We start from the raw sequence: 20,137 nt of genomic DNA, 5'->3' as shown, positions 1-20,137 counted from the left end.
CATTGGCATCCCTGCGAGTGTGATATTGCAGCAGAGAGCCCACCTCTTCACATCGCCTCCTATACAATGCATCTGGAGCCAGAGCGCATGAATAAAACATCAAACCAGAGGAGAAGCGCAGGTGATGTGTGAGGCGGTGTGGGAACTCAAGCCTTGTTCGCTCTTCTGTAAGCTGTTCTAGAGTCCAAATTGATACAAAGAGATCTGTGGCATTGCCATGATTCATGTATCACATGCAGGGCTGCACGATATTGGAAAAATCTAACATTGGGATATATATATATATTGCGATAGGGATATAATTTCTCCAGATGACCTAATATCTCTATTTGGAAAGAATTGATAATGTTTTGATCAATTGGGATGATTCTGCAGCGGGAGTGCAACTCCATAAAATCTAATAAACAATCTATAAACTTTTTGGAGTCACACATTTTCAATGTTGTTGGTGCTATTTGCTGTGCGTTTCAGTATTTGCATATGTGGTCGAGTATTTTCATGCACATGTTTAGTCAGAGATTGATGAATTAACGTTTACTATTTGCATCTCCATAAAATCTAATAAGCAACCTATAAACTTTTTAGGGTACTCTCTCTGACACATTTTCGTTAGGGTCTGTGCATGTGTGCATTTGCATGTGTTGTGTTTTCATGCATAACAAAACAATCAAGAAAAAGCGATGATTGAAATATAAAGTGTTTTATCGTTTCCTGAGTCTAACAGTGTTCATGTACAGTAACTGAATGATAAAAATAATTCAATAAAATTAATCGTAGTTAAAGTCACAAATGGTAAAAAAAAATGTATCCCTGAATATTTTTAAAAACTTTATACAATCACATGCATCAAAAGCCCATGCAAATTATAATACGATGTGCAATGTGACTATTGCGAATGATCACATTACAATATCGATGCTTAATCATATATTGTGCAGCCCTAATCTCATGGTAATACTGGGTTATTTTGAAATATGCTATGTTAAAAAGTGTGTATGTGTATATACACTTGAAGTCAGAATTATTAGCCCCCCTGTTTATTTTTTTCCCAATTTCTGTTTAACGGAGAGCAGATTTCTTCAACACATTTCTAATCATAATAGTTTTAATAACTCATTTCTAATAACTGATTTAATTTATCTTTACCATGATGACAGTAAATAATATTAGACTAGATATTCTTCAAGACACTTCTATACAGCTTAAAGTGACTTTTAAAGGCTTAACTAGGTTAATTAGGTTAACTAGGCAGGTTAGGGTAATTAGGCAAGTTATTGTATAATGATGGTTTGTTCTGTAGACTATCGAAATAAAATTAGCTTAAAGGGGCTAATAATATGACCTAAAAATGTTTTTTTAAAAATTAAAAACTGCTTTTATTCTAGCCGAAATAAAACAAATAAGACTTTCTTCAGAAGAAAAAATATTATCAGACATACTGTGAAAATTTCCTTGCTTTTTTAATATTTAATATGTATATATATAATTTCCTTGCTTTGTTAATATATAATATATATATATATATATATATATAATTTCCTTGCTTTGTTAATATATATAATATATATATATAATTTCCTTGCTTTGTTAATATATAATATATATATATAATTTCCTTGCTTTGTTAATATATAATATATATATATATAATTTCCTTGCTTTGTTAATATATAATATATATAAAAAATGCAAATGAATCCAATTAATGAATTGGGTTTGCGTATTTGTTAATTGTGTTTTTTTAATTTTTTTATTTACAAATTGTATTTAGTGAATGTGAAATATGTTGTAGATGTATAAATTTTATTTTGTAAATGTATTTTTTTTGAGACTGATCTGGCACCAGGTTTAAGGTAAATATAATTAGCCTGGTATATAAATATAAATGAAATGTCCTAATTATCCTAACCTGCCTAGTTAACATAATTAACCTAGCTAAGACTTTAAATGTCACTTTAAGCTGAATACTAGTCCCTTACAAAATCACTAGTAAATATTGTGTACTTCAATCATGGCAAATACAAAAGAAATTAGTTATTAAAAATTAGTCTTTAACTTTTGTCATTAAAATGTGTTGAAAAAATCTTAAATTTCCCAGGATGACTGATCATTTTTGCTTTTTAAAAGCTCAGTATTGTCTAAAAAAAACATTATTGTGTTTTTATGGCAATCTTTCAGACTCTGACAGTGTCTTTTTAAGGCCCCGTCCTCCTCTTTTTACACTAAAAACGAACAATCTCTTAGTTTAAAGTAGTTTATCTGAATGGCTTTTCTGGTCAGCAGGATTAAAGCTAATTCTGATGCTAATCCTCGAACTTCACAGTAATAAACACAGTGCATCATGTTGTAAGCACAAACACTCTTGTATCTGATCTTAAATAGTATTACAATGATATCACAAGTGCAAAACCTCACTCAGTCACTATGTTTAGCAAACACTTACATTAGCAACAGCAAAGCTTAGTCCATCTTGAAGGCATGCACACGCATTAGGCCCAGTCATGAATCGATGGTTTATTATAAACTAATAAAGTCCCAACCAAGCTTTAGTCACGAGTCCAGAAGCAATTTTCAGATTGTTTTCAAAAATCTGATTACAAATGCGAATTCCCTTTAAATTGCCGGCTAATAACATTGACAATCGATGTGTCTTAGTGAAGACATGATGTCCGTGCTCATGGGAAATGTGTTTCTGCAACAACAAAAAAAACAGATGGAGGCATCATGTGATGTTTAGTTTCTCAATTAAAGTCGTCGAAGCCTCCATTTATAAGTATGAGGATGGAAAGTTATGTCAAACAAACTGCATATAACTTAAAATCCCAAACATAGTAGCAATATTTCATCCAAAGATCTGAATTAGACTGATGCAAAAACTGGAATATGGCATAACACATGCACAGATGAATCAAAGAGAACAAAATCGTTACTTGCTCATAAGGTGGCGCCAAATATTACAGAAAAATGGAGTTAACTGTGGTAGAAGACGCCACTTTGGGCCTTTTTATATATATATAAATGAGTTTTGCCATAGAAGATAAAGATAAAATGCAGTGAACACAATGTGGTGGCTTTTAGAGGCGTGAGACGGTCTTGGGAGTGCAGACAGAGGATCAGGACAGTTCTGGAGGGAATAATAATAATAGAATAATAACTAGCATGATTTTAGCATCAATCAGCATGTTTCTAGCATAAACTAGTATGTGCTAGCATGTTGCTAGCATATCTCTAGCAACATTAGCATGTGAGTAGCATGTTAGAATAATTAGCATGTGTTAGAACAGCTAGTCACAGTCTTTGGGACAAATGCTAGGGTGTTGTAAGTGGTTGTTTGGGCGTGGCTATCATGTTTAAAAGTCATCAATGATTGGCTACTCTCTAGCTTGAGTTAAATGAGGCCAGACTTTGGTCTGTAGGACAGTCTGATGCAGAGTTATGAGCTCACAGAGTTTGATCTAATGTTAAGTCATTGACAGCCTTTTACAATGGAAGTCTATGGGACAGTTGCTAGGGTGCTGAAATTGGTTGCTAGGGAGTGGCTACGAATTTAAAAAGTCATGAGTGATTGGCTGCTGGCTAGACTGGATTAAATGAGGCCATTCTTACATCTGCGGGACAGTGTGATGCAGAGTTATGAGCTCAAGGTTTGATCCAGTGTTAGGTCAATGACAGTCTTCTACAATGGAAGTCTATGGGACAGTTGCTAGGGTGCCGAAATTGGTTGCTAGGGAGTGGCTACGAATTTAAAAAGTCATCAGTGATTGGCTGCTTGTTAAGACTGAGTTAAATGATGTCATTCTTGCTTCTGTAGGACAGTCTGATGCAGAGTTATGAGCACATAAAGTTTGACCCAATGTAAAGTCAATGGAACTTTTTGGAAATTTCTGGGTCATTTTTCATAAAACCGAAAGTCGGATCAGTTAGAAAAGATATAGCCACCAGAGTCAGACCAGTTTGAAGATTTTAAGGAAGTTTGAAGGATATAGCTTGAACAGTTTAGGAGGAGATACACTTTAAAAGTCTCAGACGATGGAAGCCACCATAATAATACTGAACCACTGTGATGATGGACTTTAGCTGAGGGGTTTTAAAAATGAGCAGGACAACATTTCAGGTGTTTTACATTGTGCTAGAAATCCCAACACACATTTTTATCATCACATCATCTGTTCAAACAAAATCACATGACTTTACTGAGGCACATGCTGGAATTTATTCAGTAAATGTGTATTCATCATAGTTTATGCTCATTTTTTCTTAGCGGATAACAAGTTTGTCCAACTCACTTCTGCGCTCGTGATTTTAATGAGCATCTCTAAAATGTATGCGAATTTTGTCTTTTTTTTTTTTTACGATATTTCTAAATGCACATATAATTAGATGGATGGAAACACCGCTATTGATGACTCTAAAACCCAAGTCAAACCCATGTGTATCCCTTACCCTCTACATGGTGATTATTGTAAATTGCACTCCATTGTACTGCTCGGCTCATACTGCTAGTTTTGGCTTGTCCTCTCCTCTGCACTATTTCATGATCCTCCTTTTAAATCTGTATTTAGCCTCTCATTCTTCCAGCGCTAAAGCCGTTCATTGTGTCCTGATCCCTCTTGCTCAAACGCCTGTTTGCTCAGTAACTCAAGTCAGAGATGGAGGAGGTGAAGCCAAGAGAAAGAAAAAACAACAACAACATGCCACATTTGCTTCTTGCTCCACAATGTGCTTGTTTTAGCAGGACTCCAAGTTTAACAGCTCCATGTGGTGGCACCAGAAGTCGTCTTTGGGCGGGTTTTCTTTGCTAGAAGAGCAACAGATTGATCAGCAGGTGTAGAACGCTGACCACGCACTTTGTTTCGTACATACAGTTAGTCAGAATTATTAGCCCTCCATTTCTAAACATAATAGTTTAATAACTCATCTCTAATAACTGATTTATTTTATCTTTGCCATGATGACAGTACATAATATTTGACTAGATATTCTTCAAGATAGTAGTATTCAGCTTAAAGTGACATTTAAAGGCTTAACTAGGTAATTAGGTAAACTAGGCAAGTTATTGTATAACAGTGGTTTGTTCTGTAGACTATCGAAAATAAATATAGCTTAAGGTGGCTAATAATATTGAATTTAAAATGGTTTTTAAAAAATTAAAAACTGCTTTTATTCTAGCCGAAATAAAACAAAAAAGACTTTCTCCAGAAGAAAAAATATTATCGGAAATACTGTGAAAATTTCCTTGCTCTGTTAAACATCATTTGGGAAATATTTAAAAAATAAAATTAAAATTCACAGAAGGGCGAATAATTTTGACTTTAGCTGTATGTTTTTAGGAAAACTGTTTTAGGCAAACAGTGATATAAAGTAACTGATTACAAATACTTAAATTAATGTAATTGAGTAGGTTTTCCCAGGAATTGTACTTTACTAATAGTTAAAATTTACTTTGAGTACATTTTTAGTGCTGTATCAGTATTATTACTACACTTTAAACCAGGGCTGGGCGATTAATCGGAAAGTATTCGAAATTGAAATTAAGAGCCTATAACCAATCAAATTTTTCCAGGTCAAATTTTTAATTACTTTCCCTACCGTGTGTGGAGTCATGTGACCCCGCTCTGTTAAGGCTGATGTATACTTCTGCGTCGAATGCACAAGTATGTTCCGGCACATACCCGCGCACCTCTCAAAGTGTAACTAAACATTGCATGTTTGCATTACGTTGCCGATGATTGGAAGCTGCGCCAAATATACCCTGAGACTGCATATTTTCTATTACAATAAAATTATTTACATTAAAATTATATTTTCAACTTTTGAAAACATTGAAAATAATTAATTTCGTTTCCAAAAGTGCAAGTTATTTGTTTTCACTTTTTTATAAGAAAAAAATGACTTGATTTTAGTCAATGTGTGTATTAATTTCAGTTGTTCGACGTTGATGTTCAGTAAATAATCATAGATAGTAGGTCCTTCAATTATTTTAAATAATTGAATTTCCTTCAAGTATTTTAAAATCAGGTAACCTTAATTCAAAAGTCTCTCACTTGTAATATGTGAGCATATTTATTGTACAAAACTTATCAGTGAACTGTGAGGGCAAAAAAATAACACAAACAAATAAAATAAACATTCATTAATCATAATCGAGTTAAAATGTTCAATTAATCGAGATTTTGATTTTAAAGCCCCACTTTAAACCTGTAGTCACTACTTTTGAATGTTTATATTTTCTTGTCTGCAGTGATTGGCTGAGTAGAATAATCAATCTGGTGATTCCTGTCCAATCAAATCGCTCCTAGAAAAATTGCATCAGACAGACTGACCTCAAGACGCTTAGGTTTAATAAATGCAGCAAACATGTACCATGTAAAGAATTGTCAAAGAAATTGCAAAATCATCACACAATGACTGAGAGTCTGATTAGATGATGATGATGAAGATGAAAATATTGACTGTATGAGGACTGAAATCACCAAATGGCCTTAAAAAGTCACTAAGCGCACTACAGAATGTTACGTTTTCACACAAACTGCATGTGTTTGATCTGTGCTGCTTGGTTTTTGGCACCTCCTGCTGGACACTCTTGTTAGTCAGGGGTCAAAGATCATAACCTGAGCAGCAACATATCCACACTGCTAGATTTTTGTCTCTTAGGTTACACAGATTACACTCCGCATGTAAGTGCATCGGCTTATTATAGGTGCATATATTAATGTAATGTGCCTTTTTATTCAATTAATATCACATTTTACACAGACTGAGAGTCAGTTTAGATGATGATGAAGATGAAAATATCGACTGTATGAGGACTGAAATCACCAAATGGTCTTAAACAATCACTAAACACACTACAGAATGTTACGTTTTCACACAAACTGCATGTATTATTTTATCTGTGCTGCTTGTTTTTGGTGCCACCTGCTGGACACTCACAGCTTTTTAGTCACAGGTCAAAGATCATAACCTGAGCGTCAATATATCCACACAGCTAGATTTTTACCTCTAAGGTTACGCAGATTTCACTCCGCTTGTAAAGCATCAGCTTATTATAGGTGCATTTATGAATGTAATGTGCTTTTATTAAATTAATATTTCATTTTCAGTCTGTTTAGATGATGATGAAGATGAAAATATCCACTGTATGAGGACTGAAATCACCAAATGGCCTTAAACAATCACTAAGCGCACTACAGAATGTTACGTTTTCACACAAACTGCATGTGTTTGATCTGTGCTGCTTGGTTTTTGGCACCCCCTGCTGGACACTCTTGTTAGTCAGGTGTCAAATGTCATAACCTGAGCATCAACATATCCGCACAGCTAGACTTTTACCTCAGGTTGAAAAGATTTCACTCTCCATCAGCTTATTATGATGCATATATTAATGTAACATGCTTACATCAAATTAATATTTCATTTTACACAATGAGTCTGTTTAGATGATGATGATGAAGATGAATATGTTGACTGTAGGACTGAAGTCACCAAATGGCCTTAAACAATAATTCAACGCACTACAGAATATTACGTTTTCACACAACCTGCATGTATTCAATCTGTGCTACTTGGATTTTGCCGCCTCCTGCTGGACACTCTTGTTAGTCAGGGGTCAAAGATCATAACCTGAACATCAACATATCCACACAGCTAGACTTTTACCTCTTAGGTTGAACAGATTTCACTCCGTGCATCAGCTTATTATGATGCACATATTAACGTAACATGCTTTCATCAAATTAATATTTCATTTTACACAATGACTAAGAGTCTGTTTAGATGATGATGATGAAGATGAATATGTTGACTGTAGCACTGAAGTCACCAAATGGCCTTAAACAATCATTAAACGCACTACAGAATATTACGTTTTCACACAACCTGCATGTATTCAATCTGTGCTACTTGGATTTTGGCGCCTCCTGCTGGACACTCTTGTTAGTCAGGCATTAAATGTCATAACCTGAACATCAACATATCCGCACAGCTAGACCTTTACCTCTTATGTTGAACAGATTTCACTCTGCATCAGCTTATTATGATGCACATATTAATGTAGCATGCTTTCACTAAATTAATATTGCATTTGAAATGTATACGCCATGACTTGGAAATCATCTTAGAAAAGACCCTTAAAAAATGGCACTAATGTCAGCTGCATTTTTAATATGCAAATTATAAGGTGGAGTAATTTTTACAGTCTAATACTTAATACTCTTGAGGACTTTTTCGAAGAGCTACTTTTTACTCATACTTTAAGTAGTGTTTACAACTCATACTTTTACTCTGCTTGCACTACAAGCCATAGTACTTTTACTAGAGTATGATTTTCTATAGTGTTCTGGTGGGGAAAGACTGAGCTAGCAAAACTGGTAAACACATGCTTGACAACTCCATAGTTAATGTCATTTAGCTTTGAGATACAAAAGGTGAAACGGTGTTTACACAATGACTCAGTCTTTCTGTTTGGATTGCTGTTTTGTCAGCTGTTTCTCACTGTTGTGCTGGTCAGGCGTCTTCTCCACCTACAGACCAACTTACAAAAGTGGATTTAGAGAGATTTATCAGGCTTCGCCCTTTTTGGGGCTTGTTTGAACAAAAAGATCCATGCAACCGATGACAGATCGCGATTGAAGAAGAAACAAACCTAGTTCTGCAGTCTAAATGAGGATTCCTGCACAGCGTTGGGGGTATTTAGTTATAAAGTAACTTGTTATGGGTGGCTCAGAGGTTAGCACTGTTGCCTCACAGCAAGAAGGTCGCTGGTTCCAGTCCCGGCTGGGCCAGTTGGTATTTCTGTGTGGAGTTCTGCCCATGTTGCCGTGGGTTTTCTCCGGGGGCTCCAGTTTCCCCCACAGTCTTAAGACATGCGCTGTAAGTGAGTTGCTGGAATAATATATGCTGGAATAGTTGTTGGTTCATTCCGCTGTGGCGATCCCTGATAAATAAGGGGCTAAGCTGAAGGAAAATTAATGTTAGGATGCCATTAATAATGAATTACACTGTAAAAAAAGACTCTAAAACTACTCCGCTCAGAGTATTTGGTTGAGAATAGCTGTTGTTGCCGTGTCATTCCCTTTACCAGCCCAGTGACTCAGCGTGCATATGTTTTCAATCCCCCACCATACTGTGTTTTCCCCCTCAGTCCTTCATTTAAGACTCATGTTGTGTTAGTCTTGTGGACACTTGCATTCTTGCAGCGCCCTCTCAAACAACAAACTGGAGGACTCGGAGCGAGTGTTGATATGGATGCGTTGGATTCTTGGAGCCGGCCGGTCCCATCCAGCCTGTTTGTTACGAGGGCACGGGGCCCAGTCTGGCGGCAGACTACGCTTGGGATGTTGGTGTCGGAGGAAAAACGGCTGGCGTGTTGACACAGCGGGGATTCTTGGCAGTAGGACAGCAAAAGAGACCATTAGGCTCAATGGCTAATTAGGCTAAAATTATTCGCCCTACTTTTAATTTGATCTTCAAATGATGTTTAACAGAGCAAGGAATGTTTCACAGTATTTATAATATTTTTTCTTCCGGAGAAAGTATTATTTGCTTTATTTTGGCTAGAATGAAAGCAGTTTACAAATTTTTAAACCCATTTTGAAGAGAAACTGGCTTTGTCTTGCTGTTGATTTGAATCCATTAATTAACATTTACTAATGAGACTTGATTGTAATGTGTTATCTGTTGCACTTATAATACTTTTGCAATTTAATTAGATTAAAACATTTGTTTACTTTAAGTTATTTAAGTAATTTTGGGGTTATTTTAAGAGTTAACGTAACCTTTTTTGCACTTTAGCTCAATATTGCAATAATGCGGTATATCGTGATAAACGCTTCAGCGATTAATCGCAACAAGAAAATTTGATACTGTCAGATCTTTGTATGCATGATATATTAGCGACCATATCATTATTGATCAATAAATGCCATTTTTAATGTTATCATTATTGGTCCTACAACAAAATTAGGTCGATATCTAGATCCACAAGCAATCTGCGCACACAGAATTATGCAGATTTCCGCAGATTTTTAGCTCATCATTGAGTCTATGGGCCCTATCATACACCCGGCGCAATGTGGCGTAAGGCGCGACGCAATTGTTGTTTGCTAGTTTCAGCTTGGCGCAAGAGTCGTTTTGACGTTTTGCGCCACGCTGTTTAAATAGCAAATGCATTTACACTTATATGTGCTCCCGTAGGTGTTCTGATCTAAAAAAAGGAGGCGTGTTGAGGCGCATTGCTGGCGCGTTGCTATTTTGAGAAACTTTAATAGACTGCTCTATAGACCAGATCAAAGCCGGTCTATTGTCCAGCACAGAGCGCGTTAGTTATGCGCCTCGCTTATACATTGCTTAATACAGACAGGATGTACAGCAATACACAAATATCTTTACAAATGAAAAAGAATTAAAATATTAAGGATATATATAGGATATAATAAGGATATATAGAATATAAACATAAAGGATTAAAATATTACAAAACATATTATTTTCTAGCCTACATAAATATAAAAACCAAACTTTCATCTTGGGGGCTTTTTCAGTTTATTCATAACAATTTGCTTTTTTATAATGTTATTATTATTAGCAGTATTATTTATTATATGCATATTTATATTTGTGTGTTTGGATATACCTTAGTTTTTTGAACACGCTTCATTATTATTGTTCATTTATTCCTTTGCTGGAGATTAGAACTGAATTTAGAAATAGTTTCGAATCTTTGCGCTTAACAAACTAAATTAATTATTTATAGGCTAATAGATGTCTGTGCGTACAAGAAAGTAAACAATGAGGAGGCTCATCTCTCATTGTCACGCTGCAGATGCTCTGTTTAACTGTATTCTCTCTAGTGAAGGGTTTAGTTTTACTCTTACAAAGTCCGTCATGTAAATAGCAAGTGCGCTATGGCGCGACGCAACTGACTCTTAAAGGGAATGGGAGATGAGACTCTGATTGGTTTATTCTCAAAACACACCTATAACTCATTAAGAAAATAAGCTCAACCCTTTTAGACCATACGCCACTGCGCAAAGCAGATTTTTCTGTCCTTATATTAGCAAAAGTGGATTCTGACACGCCCTTAATGCGTTTGCGCCCTGCGCTTTGCACTTTGCACATGGATCGTCAAAATAGAGCCCTGTGTAAATGTGTGTAAATTTATATTTAATCAGTTTTTAAATTCACTTCACTAATATTATTGATATAATAATAGTAATATTAAAATGTTGATATGATTTATTTACAATACAGTTTATAAAGTAATATCTTCTGTCTTTTAGTAGATATATTATATGATAGACTTGCTTTGTTTACCAAACAAGGAGATCTAATTGGATTTGCATTGTAAACATAAAAAATTGAAAATGTATTATATTTTATTTGATATATTAAGTTATTAGTTATGATACTCCTAAAATCATTCCGCATAAATCTGCAGATTTTTTTACAAAATTCTCTGCAGAAATAGCAAAAACTGTCAGCAGATTCTGTCTGGCCTTACCAATATGTTTAAGCTGATAATTTAGGTAATATTTCTGCTGATTGAAACACTTCCCATGCTCGCCACTGTTTTATTATTTTACTGGTGTTTCAATTGTGGTTAATGTTTAGCGAATTGTTTTCTTTCTTTTTTTGCCAGGCAGTGGATTTTATTTATATTTATTTATTTAAAAAGTTGACCATAGAAAAGAATAGCTGAATAATAATGTTCAGAGATCAGTTCAAACTGTTCTGAAGTTAAGGTTTTAAAATACAATCAATTGTTCATTTTACGTGTTTGTATTTTGTCTTTGTTTGACAATCATACAGATTTCTAAAGGTGCTGTTGACTTGAAATTTTCCCCGGATGTTGGTAACAAAGAAATCTATATATGCAAAGAAAACAAAACTAATTAGTTTACAAATGAAGTTGTGTAACTAACGGAAATGACGCAGGACAAAAATATTGAACACTTGAAGAAAGGGAGGTGTAGTTCGGCAGTGAAAGCCAAGACAGCAGCTGAAATCTCTCAGTAGTTCTTCAGCAATCCTCTACCATTCCTTAGTGTAATTGAACATCAGCTGCTTCAGTCCAACATCTACATTAGCAGATGATGAAGATCAAACCAGGATGGACATTTCAGCAAGACAATGATCCAAAACACAGCCAAGGAGACTCTCGAATGCTTTCAGAGAAAGAAAATCAAGCTGTAGAATGGCCCAGCCAATCACCTGATCCGAATCCGATAGAAAATACAAAATAAAGCTCAGATTTGATAGACGAGACCCACAGAACCATCAAAATTTTACAGTCTGTTGAAGTCTGTGAAAAACTCACACCTGAGCAATGCATGTGACTTCATTCTCCATATGAGAGGCGTCTTTAAACTGTGCACTATTTAAGGGTATAGGGGACGATTTCAGAATCATCTTTGGACAAGCATGTTGCATGTTGTCCTCTACCTTTCTATTTCAATCAACCCACTGACAGAACTTTAAAACACTCCTTTGAAGGCCTTTAAAAGTCTTGCGGCATTTCCAAAAGTCAGACTCTACTCTCCTCCCCAAACACAATGCTAAATTATGGACAGACTGATAAATAGAGTAGAAAGGGGGCAAGGCAGAGATCTGGATGTGTTTGGACTGTGGGAAACGAGAGGCAGTCTGGTTTCAATGCAAGCCTTGTTCATGTTCGCAGAGTGCTGGTTGGAGCAGAGGTCAAACCCACTGCCTACATAGAGGTGGGGGGAAGGTTAGCATGGAGGAAACAAGACGGCATTCTCCACTCTCGCTCCCTTGTGACGTCCTGAGCCAACAAGAAGCCCATTCAGTCTACCACCTTGCATTGGCTTGTGTACACATCACTGCAGTGCTGCTTCTGATATTATTATAGTGCTACTGCTGTATTTATGTTCGTTCGGCTTCTGGACGTATGCTAGTAAATTATATGCTAATATAAGTTATAAAGTGGGTGGTAAAATGACCTTCCATGACTGAGTGCTTAAAAGGGCTTGAGTTATCGCTCAGCTGGAGATATGTAAATGTATTTAAGGTTTTGGTTAGGGCTGTGCAAAATGGGCAAAAGAAACCTATCACGATTTTCTTGAACAATATTGCGATTTCGATTTTAATCACGATTTTGACACACACACAGACGTTTCAGTGTGAATCTGAAACCTATTTCCAAATGATCTTTATTAAAGACCTGTAACATGTCTCTAAAACAGACACAAAGCAAAAAATAAAAATCATCACAAGTGACAACGCACAAGTTCGTTATTTCCGATAGAGGCTTGCGTGCATATTGGGAGTGATGCACGCGAATATTCCTTTGCACACCCAGTTGAAAACATCGCTACTTTAAGAATGCCGTGAGCGCACCATGAGTCACATGACAAGAACTGACTGATCAGCTTCATACTTTGTATGGAATATACATATTTTAGTAGACTGATTACCTCAGACAAACACAAAACACCCAAACACTGCAGTGGTTTTTGTATCAGAGCTGCAGCAATGTTTTGTTAGTTTGTCATCCTCTTAAAAAACCATTGATGGCCGCAGAGTAATGACAAAGTAGCACGAGCGCAAAGCACATTCAATCCTGAAGGAAGCGACATGCCTCAAGCTTACCACACGCTTTTAGATATATGACTAATAGATATGTGACTGTCAGGTCTTATAAATGACCTGGTTTTGCGATACATCAGCCTTCCTGTATCTAAAGTAAAGTTGGCCCCAAGTCCTCCTGTGCTGAGCTCAACATCCCCCAGGCTATTCAGTTTCCTGTTCTCATGCTCTGTTTAGATGCGCATACTGTGGGTAAATTCGATTTGGATGCGATTTGGATTAATCGCACACACCCCTAGTTTTGGTACACAATGACAAACTAGACACGTTGTGGGCTATGGAGAGCCATGAAGAGTTCTGCAGAGTTTTGATCCAACTTTGATTTAAAAACTGACCTGTCTGTACTTTAAACGTTAAACCACAGTCACACTACAGTTTGAGCATGCGAAATTCTGTCGTATATTTTGTTGAAATTCAGTGCTGCAAAAAGGTTTAGGATAAAAGAAGATGTTTCGACATTAATAAACCGAGTGATTGCTCCATATTTAAAATTTCTGTATGCGAACGCAGCAACATACGAAACTTGTTGCACGAGTTTAAGTTTCTGGTCTGCATCTTACAGCATTCACAAGTCTATGGGGCAAAAAGTGCCGTGTGACCGTGATTTTTATACTGTAATTAGCATGTTCAGGTATGTTTGTTTAGGATTTGAGTGCAGGACTGTGGCTGAATTTGCTGAAATTACATCATTAAATTGTGTGATATTTAAGAGTACAGCTATTTGAATTGGTTTCTGAAACCATAGTGGATGATCTGAAGTGCTCTCAATCAATCCCACAATGCACTGCAATAATGAGTGCACAACCGATGTACACTCAATGGCTAGAAAATACCCATAATGCTCTCTGAGAGTTCATACGGTAAATGAGTTTCCACATTTGGCCTCAAGGCCTTCATCAGAATCCTATTCGTCCATGGTTAATTCTGACCTACAAGTAACCAAATATTCAAGCAGCACTTTAGCAGTCACATTAACCTAGAGCATAGGTCTCAAACTGGATTCCTGGAGGGCCGCAGCTCTGCACTGTTTTGCTCCAACCCTAATCAAACACAGCTGATCCAAAAAATCAAGGTGTTCTAGAGACTATTAAGCAGGTTTGAGTTGGAGGTGGTTGGAGCTAAACTGTGCAGAGTTGCGGCACTCCAGGAATTGAGTTTGAGACCATTTGCCTAGAGCAGGAGTGTCCAAACTTGGTTCTGGAGGGGCGGTGTCCTGGAGAGCTTAGCTCCAACCCTAATCAAACACTCCTGAAACAGCTAATCAAGCTCTTACTAGATATACTAGATAGCTTCCTGGCAGGTGTGTTGAAGCAAGTTGGAGCTAAACTCAGCAGGACACCGGCCCTCCAGGGACGAGTTTGGACACCCCTTGCCTAGAGCATGAAGTAGCCAATTTTGTTTATCATTATGCAGGCTTTCTCCAACACTGATCTGCCTGATATTTGCAAGTAATCCTGAAGATCTTGAATGGAGGATGGTACAATGTAATTCTGGGTCACATGCACAGGTTTGTGCTTCCCTTAGTAAAATTTGCGTTAAGATCAAATTCGGATCCCAATCTGAGAATAAGCACCCCTCATAGCCTCAGGGCCCAATGAACTCTGTCCCCTTTCCATCCCCTAACTTACGATATTCCTGGGATGGTAGGTTTATCTATTGGTTATGCTTTGTTTAACACTTTCGAAAACGGTCCTGGTCTGTTAAAGGTCTGTTTGGTCTAGCTTGATCGTGTTATCTACTGAATCATCATGTGACTCCTTAGATTAAGATGGCTCCCAGTTCTAACAGTTAGCATGGCATTGACAATAGTCAACATGTAACCAAAACACTTGCCTTTTTCTATAGTAAATTGCTTGTCACTTCATCTTACCTGTATCTTTTTATTCTTTAAGAGACTTAATTCAATGTTATTTCATTCTGTGTTAAAGGTTTGCCACAAAGAGAAGCACTAAAGTGATTGTTACAACACCTATTGATCCCTGAAGGTGTAGTGATCGCATCACGACCGTTTCCTTTCAAAACAGCAGCAATTTACGGCGAATGGCAGCTGGAAACATCTTTCTGTCGTTTCTAGTATGCTAAACAAGAGCCTGCCAGGGGTGTTAGGTGTGAATTCTCCCACCCCTAGCAGGCCCAACTGGTGTTTATTTTCCTTTGGGAGAAGTAAGGGAAAAGAAGTAAACGCTGCAGCCGAGACCCATTGTTCTATAAAACGCTCTGGCGCCGCTCACCAGTAATGAAGTCTAATGGCTATTTTCTTCATTTTGGTCGGCTTTTTGCTTGTTTAAACATGCACACTCATATTTACCTTTATTTTATTTTGTTTTTCAGTCCAATAAGGTGCCAGTGGTACAACACCCCCATCACGTGCATCCGCTCACACCGCTGATCACCTACAGCAATGAACACTTCTCTCCGGGGACGCCTCCTTCTCATCTCTCGCCGGAGATTCTTGACCCAAAGACTGGTAAGAACCACCAAATGGGCTCACAAAAGGAAAAAAAAATGGAGTTACAAGAGAAATGCATGATTTTGGTGCCACTAGTGCAGCGTTTCCCAACCCTGTTCCTGAAGGCACACCAACAGTACACATTTTCAACCTCTTTCTAATCAAACACACCTGAATCAGCTCATCAGAACGTTAGAAGAGACTCCAAAACCTGAAGTTAATGGGTCTGATAAGGGAGACATCCAAATATGTGCTGTTGGTGGACCTTCAGGAACAGGATTGGGAAACACTGGCCAAGTGGTACTAAATTGTACTGCAACAGTATTGCTCCCTTTATGGCAAGTCATTTCACATGGCAGCCATCTTTGAAACGCCTCCCGGGCATTCTGTTTAAATGGGGAAACATCAAATTCTCCAAAATGGATTGCCAAGCTTATGATTAAATTTCATATTAGGAATCAACAATAAAATTAAACAACTATGATGTCTTTAGTTTTATTTGTAACTGTTCGAATCACTTAAAAACTGCAGAAACACACATCTGGTCTGAGCTCCTCCCCCAGAGAATCGTCCGGCTATATCGATCGCTGATTGGCTCCGTAATAGAAGGCGGGACTTCATTCGACGAGTGTCATGTCTTGTGTATTCTATAGTCTTTGACCTAGCTTAACTACAATATTTCTATGAATAAATCTGACGGAGACCACCCCCCTTTCTCATCAGCCAATCACTGTGCACAGTAACCATGCTGAACATCATCCATAGCAACAAGCTCAACCTCGCCCTCACTCCTCGCTTAAGACTTCCGTCTATGAAAGTAAAAGTTGGTCTTAGCAGCTTTGTGATTGGGTTTCAAGCAAAAAAAACACAGTGTCTCAGTAGTTAGCACTGTCGCCTCACAGCAAGAAGTTTGCGGGTTCGAGTTTGCATGCTCTCTCCGTGTTGGCATGGGTTTGCTCTGGTTTTCCCGCTATAGGGGAATTGAAGAAAGTAAATTGTCTGTAGTGTATGTGTGTGAATGAGTTTATACGGATGTTTCCCAGTACTGGGTTGCAGCTGGAAGGGCATCCACTGTGTAAAACATATGCTGGATAAGTTGGCGTTCCATTCTGCTGTGGCGACCCCTGATTATTAAAGGGACTAAGCCGAAGGAAAATGAATGAACGAACTTAGCTGAACTTCTGTTGCAGAGCTCTTAGTTGCCAGATGTTTTGTGAATATTGGCCCTGAGGATCAATATTTGCATAAAAGTAAAAAATGACGTAAAAGTCACCAAAAATCAGCACAAAAAAAGCTGTTTCCATCCAAAGATGCAAATTAAATTTATGCATAAAACCGTAATATTGCATAAAACTGTAAGACGCTTGTTAAACAAGTGTATGTTCTGCTAATATCCAGCCTTATACATGCATGCTTCTCATAAACAGTTAGCGGTCGGTTATGCAAATACACTACCTTTTATTTAAGAGTACAATATTAATGGCAAATAGTAAGATGCTCAGACTTTATTTCTATTTCTTGGTCAAGTAACTGCATCGCAAGTTCTACAACAGCCATAATACTCCTATTCCTTTAAAGGAGACTTGTTATTCCTTTTACTTGATGTAAATAAGTCTATGATGTCCCTAGAGTGTGTCTGTGTGTGCGTGTGTATGTGCGTGACCGTCACTTTAATTTCAAGATTGTACTCGCAGCCTTCTTTTCAATTCGTGCATCCTAAAACTGGACATTTATAAGGCCTCTTAAAGCTGATTTATACTTCTGTGACCGACAGCGCATACAGAGTAAAACTTACTCAGTTTAGATGGTATTTGGTTTCTCTCTAAATTGAGTTAAAGTTACTCAAGTCAACAAGACTATGAAAGGATTAATTAGGTGATGATTGAGCACTGATGATGAAGACCTGCTGTTAATAAACAAACACAGAAGAGAAACAGAAGACTGACTTCAGTCACAGCCTTAGATGAAATCAGCTGAAAGAGAATACATTGATTCTCTCAAAATCTCAGCAGAGAAAGCTTAAGCTACTCAATAAACAGCAGCTTTACTTATTACCAACCTGTTTGCCCTTATTTAAAGAGGGACCAAATACTCTCTGAACAAGGGAAATTTCACTAGAGGAATTTGCTGTGTACCTTGTACGTAGTCGTGCATTTATACTTTTGCATGCTGTTTGTGTTGCTCTGCAGTAACACTTCCTAAACGCTGACTGGCAGTAGGTTATATTCCTCTGTGTCGAGCCTCATGGCAGGTGTTTTATTTTTTCTGAACGCTACCCGAATGTACAAGTAGCTCAAACTCGCTCATTCAGAGGCGGGAACCGGCGGACGTGCAACAACTTTAATCATAAGGTGAACACAAAACAAATTTTCCATCTGGAGCTCCTTCACGGGACTCGAAGCCTGTAAACACTTGCTCGCTCGGGCTCGCGACTCTCAGCACCGCCCACACTCGTCATATCTACCAAACTGACCAATCACAGCTTGCGCTACGCGTTGTTGTGATGTGTAGTTACTTTATTTTTTTCAGCAGTGAGCAGGTAAAAACTACAATGGCGGACGGCTGCTTCTCACTCAGGGCTGTTTATGCTAATGAGGAAGAAATGGTCACTAGTGGGCGGGGCTTTCCCCCTCTGATGACACGTACAAAGGGAGGATGTCAATCAAAGTGTTTCTGCAGACTGTTTTTATCAAGTCTGATTATAAAAAAGACAATTAATTCATGTTTGCTATTAGAAGCAGGTTATATTCACACACTGCTGACAAACTACTGTGTTTAAACCCCTTATAAAAGCATTTCAGCATAATAGCTGCCCTTTAAGAGGGAGCGATATGGTTTTATAATCTAAATAAATATTTCAATTGCTTCTACAGGCATACCAAGGACCCCTCACCCCTCAGAGCTGTCTCCATATTATCCTCTCTCTCCTGGGGCAGTCGGACAGATCCCTCACCCTCTTGGATGGTTGGTTCCTCAGTAAGTCTGAACTACGTCACCTTGAAAAACACCTTATTTTACACCCTGGTTGATGACGTAATCAAATGTGGAGCTATTTTTAAAAGTTCTCTTAGCAGAAAGAGCATCTGCGTGTCCTTGATTGTGCCTCAGAAGGTTTATTTGAGTGCTGTTCCTCCATCTTTAGGCAAGGCCAGCATATGTACTCCATCCCTCCCGGAGGCTTCAGACACCCCTATCCTGCACTCGCCATGAACGCCTCCATGTCTAGGTATGTAACGGAGAGCTGGCTTTCGTTTTTCTGCACTAATGTGATGATTTAAAGTTGAACTCACATCTATAATTAGACCTGAGATGCAGACAGTGCTAATCCTCCCTGAAGGGGAAGAGAAGAGGAAGCTGCTGATGTGTTTTCGCTCCATAATGGCGCCTTGGTACCTTTCTCTTTCCACTCCGCATAATGTTCCAGAGAGGAAACCTGCTTTTTTTAATGCAGTACAATTTAGTTTGTCTTGCTCAGATAAAGGTGCCACTTAGGTGATTGGGCTTAGTGCTAATGAGTAGGGATGGGCGATGTCTTATCGCTTGCACAATTCTGCCCACAATAAAAAAACAGTCTTATTATAAAAATAACGATAAAGCCTATCGGTCTGTGCACTGATTTATTACAATAGCACATGTGTGATACAGTTTATGAGCTTGTTTACATACAGATTTACTGATGAACTTTTACTTTAAATTCTCTTTATAACATCAGTCGAGTGTTTGAAAACACTCCTTCATGATCATATGTAATGAAATCATGCTATTTTATTGTATTCAATACCGTGCTAAACCAGGGGGGGCCAAGTCGGAGCACTCACTCTGGTCCCCCGGGCTCTGTGCTGGTTGGGGAAATTCTAAATTTAACCAAAACACTCCAATTGGCTTAAGATTGGCAGCCTAAATTCAGGACATTGCAACCTGCAGAACCTGGTTGGTTAAAATATGTGCATCATTTCCTCCAAAAAATAAACTGTGGAAAGCAGTTTTTAACCCGACTAGTTAAATTATTAATTAATAACCCAATAAAGGTTAAAAATAACCCAACAAAGCAACAAATATTCAACCCGACTAGGTAAATTA

General features: G+C 37.6%; 1 protein-coding gene across 1 annotated transcript in view; it reads left to right on the top strand.

Moving 5' to 3' along the window:
- tcf7l1a (transcription factor 7 like 1a) overlaps nt 1–20,137 on the top strand; it is a 96,236-nt gene that overhangs the window by 61,280 nt on the left and 14,819 nt on the right. The window contains exons 5-7 of the mRNA XM_056466446.1: nt 15,940–16,075; nt 18,931–19,033; nt 19,200–19,283. Coding sequence (XP_056322421.1) covers nt 15,940–16,075; nt 18,931–19,033; nt 19,200–19,283 — 323 coding nt within the window. The remainder of the gene's footprint in view (nt 1–15,939; nt 16,076–18,930; nt 19,034–19,199; nt 19,284–20,137) is intronic.

Source organism: Danio aesculapii, chromosome 10 (assembly GCF_903798145.1).
Source record: "Danio aesculapii chromosome 10, fDanAes4.1, whole genome shotgun sequence".
NCBI lineage: Eukaryota > Metazoa > Chordata > Actinopteri > Cypriniformes > Danionidae > Danio > Danio aesculapii.
Note: the sequence above shows the minus strand (reverse complement) of the source record. Positions and strands in the feature narration are given on the sequence as shown.